At 44.2% G+C, this 13,739-nt stretch overlaps 1 protein-coding gene across 1 annotated transcript in view; it reads right to left on the bottom strand.

The window, feature by feature from the left end:
* Positions 1–12,514, bottom strand: part of LOC124788456 (transcription initiation factor TFIID subunit 9-like) — a 33,724-nt gene extending 21,210 nt beyond the window's left edge. Inside the window, exon 1 of the mRNA XM_047255727.1 lies at positions 11,952–12,514. Within this exon, the coding sequence (XP_047111683.1) occupies positions 11,952–12,496 (545 nt within the window). The 5' untranslated portion in view covers positions 12,497–12,514. The remainder of the gene's footprint in view (positions 1–11,951) is intronic.
* Positions 12,515–13,739: the final 1,225 nt, after the last annotated feature.

Below are 13,739 nucleotides of genomic sequence, written 5' to 3'. Positions count from 1 at the left end.
TTTTCATCTGGGGTGAATCAGGAACCAGATACCAACCCCTTAATGTCTTTGAAAGGGACCTGTATGGAGGTCGTGGTTTGATGGTGTGGTGTGGGATTACGATCGGTGCACGTACACCCCTGCATGTCTTTGACAGAGGAACTGTAACAGGTCAGCTGTATCGGGACGTCATTTTGCACCAGTATGTCCGCCTTTCCAGGGGTTCAGTGGGTCCCCCCTTCCTCCTGATGGATGATAACGCACGGCCCCAACGAGCTGCCATTGTGGAGGAGTACCTTGTAACAGAAGATATCAGCCGAATGGAATGGCCTGCCTGTTCTCCAGACCTCAGCCCCATAGAGCACGTCTCGGATGCTCTCGATGGACGTATCGCTGCGCGTCTTCACACCCCTACAACACTTCAGGAGCTCCGACAGGCACTGGTGCAATACGCCAGCAGCTGCTCGACCACTTGATCCAGAGTAAGCCAACCCGTTGTGCGGCCTGTGCACGTGTGCATGCTGACTATATTCCATATTGATGTCGGGGTACATGCGCAGGAAACAGTGGTGTTTTGTAGCACACGTTTTTCGGGCGGTTTTCTCAAATTATCACCAATACCGTGGACTTACAGATCTGTATCGTGTGTGTTCCCTATGTGCTTATGCAATTAGCACCAATTTTGTGTAGTGCCACGTTGTGTGGCACCACATTCTGCAATTATCTTTAATTTACGAGCACGAGTGTATATAGGAACATACCTTGTAACAAGTACCGTAAGTGTGAACGGGAAATCAGTTATTCACTTACAGTAGGTTGATTCAGGTCTGTGAATATTCATGGGTTCGTTTATTTTTTTAAAAAAGAGGGACGATACATTTTGAGCAGGAAAGAAGAGTCGATCTATTTATTGATTTAAAATAAATTTTGAGAACGGTGGAACAATGCTTGTATGTTTTTGTGACTACACATACTTAAAACAACTGAGAAGTGTTCTAAGATGTCGGTGATTACTACATGGATTCTGAAATATGATAACCAATAAAAACAGATGTTTTGACAAGATTCAAGTTTGATCAAATGTTGGGAAAGTGCTGCTGAATGAAAATCACACATTTATCACTCCCTTTATAAAATGTGGAACTGCTGGTGGCTTTACGTGGAGTGGACGTAATTGACTAAAAAGTGACTAAGAGATATTAATTATTTGCTATTTTATTTTCTGTCCAGTTGATAAGCGACATTGTTATCATCATCAGAATAAACAGAAAAGTGTGCTTTGTTTTATAATTAACTTGTATTACACACCTACATTGTTAGCGGAATGTAAACGATTAATAATTTCGGGAGCTACTGGGAGCTATTCATTGTGACATTCAGCTACGGTAGATAATACATTTTCAACAGTGTTTTAATAAAAAGGGTATCTGCATCTTTATTCAGTGTGCTGTGTAATGTAAAACCGACATGATTAAGGCTACATATAGCATTTAATTTATTGTTTCAATAGTTCATACTATATTAGCTTCATTTGCGTTTGAAGTAATGTGTAGAAACGTAATACATAGAGTGGCCCCAGCTTAGAGCCTTACGACTTCTGTTTAACACAGGTCACTCTCATATTGTATTGATTTTATTATTCGCTAACGTCACTTCATTATTTCAAAATCAATATTATCATTTATATAAACTTCTACAATTTCAGTATTACACACTTTGTGAGGAGGAGTATAACCATCGCCATACAAGCCCGAATTGCTCAGATCATAACTAATTTGATTATGGACTAAATGTATTCCATCTATTGATCCGGTGTTTCGGATAATATCTCTGCTACATCAAAAGGCGAAGGTTGACCGCATGTTGGTAATGACTATAGCGTTAATGACGTACAGGTTTATACAGAACTCTACCGACGGACTTTCAGAGGTAATAAAGTGCAATAAAACAAGAAAAAAGTGTAGTAAACGTCGGCTCCAAAGCGAGTAGCACAAGACCTAAGATCACTTTTTTATCTTCGCTACTATGAGACACATCTCTTCTACTGAACAAGTGCTCATAGCCCTTGCGGTACGCATTTTAGAGCTCATGTTTGCGAGGCTTTTTTCCGCTGTTTTGGTCCGTAGTACGACCTCTAAAAGTTTATCGGTGGATCTCTGGTTCACCCTGTATATTGATGTGAGGATGTCAGAAAAGGTATTGGGAACGTGTTGATAACGAGGTCATTCAATATGAAGCACAGACCCGGACTGGGGAAGTCAGCTCTCCATGTCATTTCAACAGAACAATCCTGGATTTTGCGTCAAGCGGTTTAGGACACTGTCACTAGGAAATATAATCAACGTAAGTTTTTCAGGCGTTTCGAAGTGACTTACAGTTTTCTCCGAAAAATGTGTGAGATGCCAATTACTGGGTGACTACACTGTTTCCATTGTAAATAACAAGCGTTCTATTCAATGTCGCTGTGTGCATCTTCTATTCTTTGACAGTCTTCAGGTACTTCCCCAATGACTGAAACCTATGTGCACGTATTTATGGGAAATAACTTCTAAGGTCATCAGTCCCTAAGCTTACACACTACTTAACCTAAATTATCTCAAGGACAAACTCACACACACCCATGTCCGAGGGAGGACTCGAACCTCCTCCGGGACCAGCCGCACAGTCCATGACTGCAGCGCCCTCAACCGCTCGGCTAATCCCGCGCGGCTGCAAGTATTTAAATGCCATGTGTAGAGAAGTATACACAAAGAATTTGGACTGCTATCTAAAGTTGGAACACGTCTACGGACAATCTGTTTTATAAATGCATGGTTGAAAGAGCTTATTTTTGTCGACAAATATTGCTGCAAGTTCCCTGTTCTTTTATCAAAAATGGTTCAAATGGCTCTGAGCACTATGGGACTTAACATCTGAGGTAATCAGTCCCCTAGAACTTAGAACTACTTAAACCTAACTAACCTAAGGACATCACACACATCCATGCCTGAGGCAGGATTCGAACCTGCGACCGTAGCAGTCGCGCGGTTCCGAACTGAAGTGCCTAGAACCGCTCGGCCACACCGGCCGGCTGTTCTTTTATCCTTAACGTTTGATGGGACTACCTGAAATACTTTATTTCCACAAGTTTGTTTGAGGGGTGAAAAGCCCTATGACTCCAGCGGTAATTATTTTAACAAATGAGACAGAAAAATGTACAGCGTTCCCGTTAGTCATAAGTCGTGTGGACATAGGAGTTGATGTTGCGTTACCAGCCACACCAGTTAGGTGCATCGTAAATGATGGTAATAAATGTAAATTTCTTAACCCTTGACGTTAGCCAGCATCCTTGTATGGGTATGTGAGACCTGAAATACACTCCTGGAAATTGAAATAAGAACACCGTGAATTCATTGTCCCAGGAAGGGGAAACTTTATTGACACATTCCTGGGGTCAGATACATCACATGATCACACTGACAGAACCACAGGCACATAGACACAGGCAACAGAGCATGCACAATGTCGGCACTAGTACAGTGTATATCCACCTTTCGCAGCAATGCAGGCTGCTATTCTCCCATGGAGACGATCGTAGAGATGCTGGATGTAGTCCTGTGGAACGGCTTGCCATGCCATTTCCACCTGGCGCCTCAGTTGGACCAGCGTTCGTGCTGGACGTGCAAACCGCGTGAGACGACGCTTCATCCAGTCCCAAACATGCTCAATGGGGGACAGATCCGGAGATGTTGCTGGCCAGGGTAGTTGACTTACACCTTCTAGAGCACGTTGGGTGGCACGGGATACATGTGGACGTGCATTGTCCTGTTGGAACAGCAAGTTCCCTTGCCTGTCTAGGAATGGTAGATCGATGGGTTCGATGACGGTTTGGATGTACCGTGCACTATTCAGTGTCCCCTCGACGATCACCAGTGGTGTACGGCCAGTGTAGGAGATCGCTCCCCACACCATGATGCCGGGTGTTGGCCCTGTGTGCCTCGGTCGTATGCACTCCTGCTTGTGGCGCTCACCTGCACGGCGCCAAACACGCATACGACCATCATTGGCACCAAGGCAGAAGCGACTCTCATCGCTGAAGACGACACGTCTCCATTCGTCCCTCCATTCACGCCTGTCGCGACACCACTGGAGGCGGGATGCACGATGTTGGCGCGTGAGCGGAAGACGGCCTAACGGTGTGCGGGACCGTAGCCCAGCTTCATGGAGACGGTTGCGAATGGTCCTCGCCGATACCCCAGGAGCAACAGTGTCCCTAATTTGCTGGGAAGTGGCGGTGCGGTCCCCTACGGCACTGCGTAGGATCCTACGGTCTTGGCGTGCATCCGTGCGTCGCTGCGGTCCGGTCCCAGGTCGACGGGCACGTGCACCTTCCGCCGACGACTGGCGACAACATCGATGTACTGTGGAGATCTCACGCCCCACGTGTTGAGCAATTCGGCGGTACGTCCACCCGGCCTCCCGCATGCCCACTATACGCCCTCGCTCAAAGTCCGTCAACTGCACATACGGTTCACGTCCACGCTGTCGCGGCATGCTACCAGTGTTAAAGACTGCGATGGAGCTCCGTATGCCACGGCAAACTGGCTGACACTGACGGCGGCGGTGCACAAATGCTGCGCAGCTAGCGCCATTCGACGGCCAACACTGCGGTTCCTGGTGTGTCCGCTGTGCCGTGCGTGTGATCATTGCTTGTACAGCCCTCTCGCAGTGTCCGGAGCAAGTATGGTGGGTCTGACACACCGGTGTCAATGTGTTCTTTTTTCCATTTCCAGGAGTGTAAATTTTTTTCAGAGACGTATTTCCTATTCCGAACTAACAGTGTTTAACGAGCACAAAATGAATTGCAAGAAGTTTACGAGCAGCACGTCAGTAGTGCTGGGAGCCCTACGCTCATATTTTTCGCCGCTTTTGTCTGTGTGAAAGGCCACTGTTGGTGATCATTAGGCAGACAAATTTGGTTTTCGACGCTTGTTTGCCTGTAAAACGACACGTGCCGAACCGCGCTACGCTGCCCTGAAACGCCGATAATTGCAGACGCGGCTCATTTCGGCGGCAAAGCCTCATTGCCGGCTCATTACTTAATCATGCCGCCTGACGCCCATCATCACGCAGCCGCCGCTCCCATTGCTGATGGGTGGATGGATGGATGGATGGATGGATGAAGGCTCAACGGCTGAGTCGTGTCAGTACGTCTCAACGCGTCAGCAGACGCGTTTCTGCTTCTGGCTGCAGCAGATCCTGACCCTCCCCAGTCAGACCGTGCAGGTGGCCGTGACAAGGCCGTCCGAATGCAACGACATTCGTAGGTAAATATTCTGCAGAAATACGAGTGTGTCCGTAGAGCATAAAAACACAAAGCTTGGCTGAGGAGTCTCGATTCAGTCACCGACACCTTAAGCCATGTGCCCACGGACCGTGCTGTCGAACGTTAACGTTGAGCGTGCCGAGTCAACGTGCTGCTGAACGCTCAGGAACCATGCGATTCTAGTTTGTAGATCACACTGTTTACTCAACAGGTGGGCGTAAGATTCCCACGTTAGCTCTATTAAAACGCACGTTTTGTAAGGTGCCTCTTACGTGAGGAAGACATTTTTACCAGTTTTAATAAATTATTGTCTCTTATCGATGTATTCACCATAGTTAGGAATTGCTGTAGTCGGTAGCCGGCCATGAGTCGGAGAGCATTTCCCACGCTGGCTGGCTAGGTGACGAAGCGACTATACGTCGCGCGTAGTGGGGTGGGGCTCGGCGCAGGACCGTAGCAACAAGCGTCAGCCTGAGAAATATACATGACGGGAAGTACCGCCATCTTGGCGCCAAAGTCACCGAGTTTGTTTATTTATATTTAATAATTAAAGTCATTTATGACAACATGAATACTAGTAGGAGCCTCTGGATGTTTAAAACTATTTATCATAATTTTGCCTTGTTAAAATTCACACCCGTTCATTAACAAATGATGCATATCTAAGTATGTACGAACTTGATCGGAAATCCACGAACTGTGACGAAACTAGTAAGAGATACGGACTGCATGCCAAACTCGGCAGTCGGCGTTAAGAGCTCTTCCTGTCTTGTTCGATGGTAGACACGCTTTCGGTTACGAGTAGTTTGTGACATGAGTGTTTCATTATTGATCTAATAGGAATAAAAGTGATACTACGGCATTCTGAATGATAATTTCGAGTTAAATAGATACCCCAAAGTTGATCGACAGCAATTTCAGATAATTAGCTTCCAGCGACAGAGACATCCAATGCGCCAATGAAGAATCTGCACGGGACGACATTTACGAGAGCTGCACGGCGCACAGGTAGGAGGAAATCCGACGACACGACCCACCAAGGAGGATCAAGGAAGGTCCGACTTACACTCGCAATTTCCGGGTGTAAATGCTGACCAGTTATACTGTACGTCACATATACCACCCTCTACGGACTCGCGGCTAAGCTGAGCAATAACAGTATCAGTTTAGAAGCGAGGGGATCTTGCAATTTCCTCCATTGTTCATATCCTAGTCACGTTGTTCAATATGTAATATACACAAATAAAAACTTCAATATTGATGTACATGTTTCAAGACCAAAAGGAAAGTACCATGTTCAATCAGTGCAGATACAGCATTATAAACGTTCCATTACAAACAGTGCGACACAAGATGGCAATAGTTCTCCACATAAGATAAACACTATTTTAGCTTTCTCACACCTTAGTAAAACCCTAAGGTCATTCTTACTTGTTCACTGTTCCTACCCAGTAGCAGAATGATTACAACATGTAAATTACGAAACTCAAAAGAAAAATGAACAAAATATATTTATACAAGCTGTCCTGTAGATTAAGCGAATCGAACAAACTCACTCCTCAAAAAAAAGGTGAACTTATATTTACATAACATCAAATATTGTAGTATATACTTACATTAAGTTAATAATGAAGCATCAGAACCGATTATATACACGAATGATAGGAAAAAAATATTTAGACACTGCGAGACGAGAACCAAATCACGTATTTGGACAACAATCGTCACCGCTACTCAATACGCTAAAGTGACAACAACTCAGTTGCGGCCAATTCTAAGATGTTGGCACGTGCTAAATGCTTTAATGGTAGCTATATTACTAACTGAAATTTAATCATAACAAATTTTACCAAGAACAATGTGTTTTGGTGGATCCTCAGTGTGTCGCTGCCTTCAAATAACATACTCCCATAATACGCAAGTTACAATACTTCTTTTGCAATGAATATGATTGAGCCGTGGTAAAAATTTCTGCTTTGAAGAGCGCGCCGCAACGCGTAGTGTGAAGCAGTCGCCCTCCGCTTCTGGCGGTGGCACCGCTGTGGCAATCGCAGCTTTGGTGTCTGCCTCTGGTGGGAAAGCGGAAAGGTTGGCTGTTCACGTGCATTTAAGGGGCACTATGAGCTCGCCGGTCGGTGGGTCTGGGTCAGTCTCTCGTCCCCAGCTTGCTAGTCTGTCACTCGTCCACATTTGTTAGGCAATAAGTGTCTGTCTGTCGTTCGGAGTGCTAGTATGTCTGTCGTTCGGATCAACCTTTAAAGCCGGCAAAATGAGTCTTTCCACTCCGCCAGTAAGAGAACTCAGCGAGTGGTCGCCCGGTCGGGGCTTAGTTCCTACATCTGAGTCTGCGCGTTAGGCCGCCATTCTGGTCGAGTTTGCTCGGGCAATGGTCATTAGTGGTTGGATCGATCGGTTGGTCGGTCGCGCACTGAGACACAAGAAGACTTGTCCGTCTTGAGCGTCGTCACATGTGAGGTCTCCACGTGAGTCCAGTGGGCCGCGGCGTATGGCGAGGGGTAGTGGCTTCGCGGTCGACACGAGAGCAACAGAAGTCAACGCACGACATCAGTTTGGCCGGTGCGAGCTGCGACGCCGTGAGACGGGAGATCGGCGCGCCGTTCTACGTCCGTTGAAGCGGCTGGCAGCGGACGGTTCGGGAGAACGATTTGGCGGTGCTGCGCCAGGTCGTCTCGAGATATCGCAGTTTATTAGAAGTTAGGTGATTGGTGATATGTTATTTGGACTTTTTTTTTTTTTTTTGGTCATCAGTCTACTGACTGGTTTGATGCGGTCCGCCACGAATTCCTTTCCTGTGCTAACCTCTTCATCTCAGAGTAGCACTTGCAACCTACGTCCTCAATTATTTGCTTGACGTATTCCAATCTCTGTCTTCCTCTACAGTTTTTGCCCTCTACAGCTCCCTCTAGTACCATGGAAGTCATTCCCTCATGTCTTAGCAGATGTCCTATCATCCTGTCCCTTCTCCTTATCAGTGTTTTCCACATATACCTTTCCTCTCCGATTCTGCGTAGAACTTCCTCATTCCTTACCTTATCAGTCCACCTAATTTTCAACGTTCGTCTATAGCACCACATCTCAAATGCTTCGATTCTCTTCTGTTCCGGTTTTCCCACACTCAATGTTTCAGTACCATACAACGCTGTACTCCAGACGTACATCCTCAGAAATGTCTTCCTCAAATTAAAGCCGGTATTTGATATTAGTAGACTTCTCTTGGCCAGAAATGCATTTTTTTCCATAGCGAATCTGCTTTTGATGTCCTCCTTGCTCCGTCCGTCATTGGTTATTTTACTGCCTAGGTAGCAGAATTCCTTAACTTCATTGACTTCGTGACCATCAATCCTGATGTTAAGTTTCTCGCTGTTCTCATTTCTACTACTTCTCATTACCTTCGTCTTTCTCCGATTTACTCTCAAACCATGCTGTGTACTCATTAGACTGTTCATTCCGTTCAGCAGATCATTTAATTCTTCTTCACTTTCACTCAGGATAGCAATGTCATCAGCGAATCGTATCATTGATATCCTTTCACCTTGTATTTTAATTCCACTCCTGAACCTTTCTTTTATTTCCATCATTGCTTCCTCGATGTGCAGATTAGAGAGTAGGGGCGAAAGGCTAAAGCCTTGTGTTACACCCTTCTTAATACGAGCACTTCGTTCTTGATCGTCCACTCATATTATTCCCTCTTGGTTGTTGTACATATTGTATATGACCCGTCTCTCCCTATAGCTTACCCCTACTTTTTTCAGAATCTCGAACAGCTTGCACCATTTTATATTATCGAACGCTTTTTCCAGGTCGACAAATCCTATGAATGTGTCTTGATTTTTCTTTAGCCTTGCTTCCATTATTAGCCGTAGTGTCAGAATTGCCTCTCTCGTCCCTTTACTTTTCCTAAAGCCAAACTGATCGTCACCTAGCGCATTCTCAATTTTCTTTTCCATTCTTCTGTATATTATTCTTGTAAGCAGCTTCGATTCATGAGCTGTTAAGCTGATTGTGCGATAATTCTCGCACTTGTCAGCTCTTGCCGTCTTCGGAATTGTGTGGATGATGCTTTTCCGGAATTCAGATGGTATATCGCCAGACTCATATATTCTATACACCAACGTGAATAGTCGTTTTGTTGCCACATCCCCCAATGATTTTAGAAATTCTGATGGAATGTTATCTATCCCTTCTGCCTTATTTGACCGTAAGTCCTCCAAAGCTCTTTTAAATTCCGATTCTAATACTGGATCCCCTATCTCTTCTAAATCGACTCCTGTTTCTGCTCTATCACATCAGACAAATCTTCACCCTGTTTCTGCTCTATCACATCAGACAAATCTTCACCCTCATAGAGTCTTTCACTGTATTCTTTCCACCTATCTGCTCTATCCTCTGCATTTAACAGTGGTATTCCCGTGGCACTCTTAATGTTACCACCGTTGCTTTTAATATCACCAAAGGTTGTTTTGACTTTCCTGTATGCCGAGTCTGTCCTTCCGACAATCATATCTTTTTCGATGTCTTCACATTTTTCCTGCAGCCATTTCGTCTTAGCTTCCCTGCCCTTCCTATTTATTTCATTCCTCAGCGACTTGTATTTCTGTATTCCTGATTTTCCCGGAACATGTTTGTACTTCCTCCTTTCATCAATAAACTGAAGTATTTCTTCTGTTACCCATGGTTTGTTCGCAGCTACCTTCTTTGTACCTATGTTTTCCTTCCCAACTTCTGTGATGGCCCTTCTTAGAGATGTCCATTCCTCTTCAACTGTACTGCCTACTGCGCTATTCCTTATTGCTGTATCTATAGCGTTAGAGAACTTCATACGTATATCGTCATTCCTTAGTACTTTCGCGTCCCACTTCTTTGCGTATTGATTCTTCCCGACTAATATCTTGAACTTCTGCCTACTCTTCATCACTACTACATTGTGATCTGCGTCTATATCTGCTCCTGGGTACGCCTTACAATCCAGTATCTGATTTCGGAATCTCTGTCTGACTATGATGTAATCTAATTGAAATCTTCCCGTATCTCCCGGCCTTTTCCAAGTATACCTCCTCCTCTTGTGATTCTTGAACAGGGTATTCACTATTACTAGCTGAAACTTGTTACAGAGCTCAATTAGTCTTTCTCCTCTTTCATTCCTAGTCCCAAGCCCACGTTCTCCTGTAACCTTTACTTCTACTCCTTCCCCTACAACTGCATTCCAGTCGCCCATGACTATTAGATTTTCGTCCCCCTTTACATACTGCATTATCCTTTCAATATCCTCATACACTTTCTCTATCTGTTCATCTTCAGCTTGCGACGTCAGCATGTATTCCTGAGCTATGGTTGTCGGTGTTGGTCTGCTGTCGATTCTGATTAGAACAACCCGGTCACTGAACTGTTCACAGTAACACACCCTCTGCCCTACCTTCCTATTCATAACGAATCCTACACCTGTTATACCATTTTCTGCTGCTGTTGATATTACTCGATACTCATCCGACCAGAAATCCTTGTCTTCCTTCCACTTCACTTCACTGATCCCTACTATATCTAGATTGTGCCTTTTCATTTCCCTTTTCATATTTTCTAGTTTCCCTACCACGTTCAAGCTTCTAACATTCCACGCCTCGACTCGTAGAACGCTATCCTTTCGTTGATTATTCAGTCTTCTTCTCATGGTAACCTCCCCCTTGGCAGTCCCCTGCCGGAGATCCGAATGGGGGACTATTCCGGAATCTTTTGCTAATGGAGATACCATCATGGCACTTCTTCAGTTACAGGCCACATGTCCTGTGGATACACGTTACGTGTCTTTAATGCAGTGGTTTCCATTGCCTTCTGCATCCTCATGTCGTTGATCATTGCTGATTCTTCCGCCTTTAGGGGCAATTTCCCACCCCTAGGACAAGAGAGTGCTCTGAACCTCTATCCGCTCCTCCGCCCTCTTTGACAAGGCCGTTGGCAGAATGAGGCTGACTTCTTATGCCGGAAGTCTTCGGCCGCCAATGCTTATTATTTATCAAAATTTAGGCAGTGGCGGGGATCGAACACGGGACCGAAAACGTTTTGATTACGAATCAAAGACGCTACCCCTAGACCACTTTTTTTTTAAACAGAACCATTTGTAATTGAATTGTGCAATGCATATCTTGAAGTCCACAATAATAATAAAGTAGCTACAGTACTTTACGTCTCGAGCACTAACTGTCACCTCACAATTTTCTTCAGGACATAAAATAAATAAAAAAATAATAAAAAAGTCATTTAACATAGTAGGTAGTGAAAACAAAGTCTGTCTAATTGTACAATATCATCCATTCAAAAACATAGTTAACTGAAACACAATCTCATCCTGTTCACACATTTTCACTCTAAAGTATGATAATCTTCTCGCTTTCGTTTTAATCCTCCCCCACTTGTGTCACTGTCCTCCAGTTTTAAGGTGCCAGTACCTGACATTATTTGGACTTTTGGCTGGGTTACAGGTTTCTGGATGCTGTGTCCTGCAGAGAGTTTAATTACTGGTTTTGGAATTGTAATTGTCTGTGTTCTTGAAACTGTCGTCAATGGTCCTGATCGTTTCACAATTGACATAGACTGTTGTCCTTGAGACTGTTGTTGCTGCTGTTGCAAGTGCTGCTGCAAGTGTTGTTGTTGTTGTTGCTGCTGCTGTTGTTGCTGTTGTTGCTGCTGCTGCTGCTTACTGCCAGATAGTTTAACATTCCCAGAGTTTGATAAACTTGTAATTGAGCCAGACATGTACGTGCCTGTGTTACCAGCCATATGGTGAACCATCTGTTGCTTGGGCTGTGGCTTTTTCATACTCTTCAGTCGGTAACTGCAAGATGAAAGACAGTACCGGTCAGGTGGTAACCTTAGCCCACAATGTGGTTTCACTAGTGGCAAAGGTGTACTGTTTTTCGTCCTAGCAACGTCTAAAAGAATTTCTCGAGGTGGAGGGTTGGTAAATATCCTATCTGTTGTCATCTGGACAGCCAGTTTCAGATCATCCAGATCAATTGCCTTCTTTTTTGCATGGTTTGCAAGCACTCGTGCGACCTCCAGAACAGTTGTGACATAACGATACGTGAATTCCAGAAGTTGTGTCAGAACTCGTTGATCATAGTCCTGGATCCCCATGTCTTTCATTATTGCAAAAATTACTTGTGCATCTTTCGGCATGTGCCTCGGCACTCCCGCCATAATCAACAAACACAAGAATTACAGAATTTCACACAGTGAAATATAAACACCAACAACCTCACACACGCTCCAATAACTATTCAGACCACGAGTACTCTTCTTATATGCTACTTGTTTTCTTGGTGAGGTCACCAGCCATTTTTCTATGGGGTCGTCCCACCATTCGTCTCTGTTTGCGCAACCTCGGGAAGGTGGTTGTTTATAAATTGGGTGGTTCGTTTTTTCCTTGTGGAGCAGGGGCAGGTTAGAGCAACCTGCGGTTCGGGTTGTTCGGTAATCTCCCTGTCAATGTACCGTACGTTAGTAACTGCCTCTGTCATGTTTGTCGGATTTGGTGTGTTAACGAATTTATTGCTTGGAGTGTAACGGCCTAATGCCTGAAATATGTTTTGTTCTTTGGAAACTTTGATATTATTGCCTATGTTGTTGAGAGGCGGTGTCTGTGTACAGCAGAGCATCTTAACTATTGTTTGGCCAACCTTGTAGAATTTTATATGAGATTGACTTTCATGGGCTTTTATTTAAATGATAATGTAGTATATAAAGTTGCCACCCTTTCACAGTAAGAATTTTCTTAGAAGTTAAAATCAAGTTGCATCTTCGGTGGCAATGTTAATATTTTAATTGTTAGTGTTTTGTACCATTTCCATCCATCCTACGGGGGGTGCATAGTTTGTGTGCTTGTGTAAATTGTTAAAACTCTTAGTTTGAAGTTATCTGGTGTGGTGCAGATTTGCACCAGTATAGTCTTTGAGAGGCTGTTGTAAGCGGCCGTAACTACGGCCGTGTCAAAAGGCGCGGCAAGGTTCTTCCTGCCTCTGAATAAATTGTAACTTTGATATTTAGAGGGTGCTTTCTGATTATAATTTTAAATCTGTTTCTTTTTTAAAAAAATGCTTTTAGGCACTATTAAAGTCAGTAAAATTCCCATTTGTGAAAAGGAATTTGGTTATGATTTCATCAGTTTCTCCCTGGCAACTACTTCCATGCTTACATAGTGTGATTAAATGCGTTAATGTTCTTGATGAATCGCTAGTAAATACAATAAATTCTTAAGAATATTCTTTGAAAATAAATCACGGTTCAATGATGTCTCTCATTATTTTATTGCAAAGAATCACGCAGCTAACAATGGGTTTTCGAGTGATTCTCAGTTTGCTGGTGCTCAGAAACGACATATATACGTATAGGCTTGAACTGAATGCCAATATGGCGCCTCACAGCTCAATGCTGAAGGGAGATG

This window comes from Schistocerca piceifrons, chromosome 3, assembly GCF_021461385.2.
Source record: "Schistocerca piceifrons isolate TAMUIC-IGC-003096 chromosome 3, iqSchPice1.1, whole genome shotgun sequence".
Taxonomy (NCBI): Eukaryota; Metazoa; Arthropoda; class Insecta; order Orthoptera; family Acrididae; genus Schistocerca; species Schistocerca piceifrons.
Note: the sequence above shows the minus strand (reverse complement) of the source record. Positions and strands in the feature narration are given on the sequence as shown.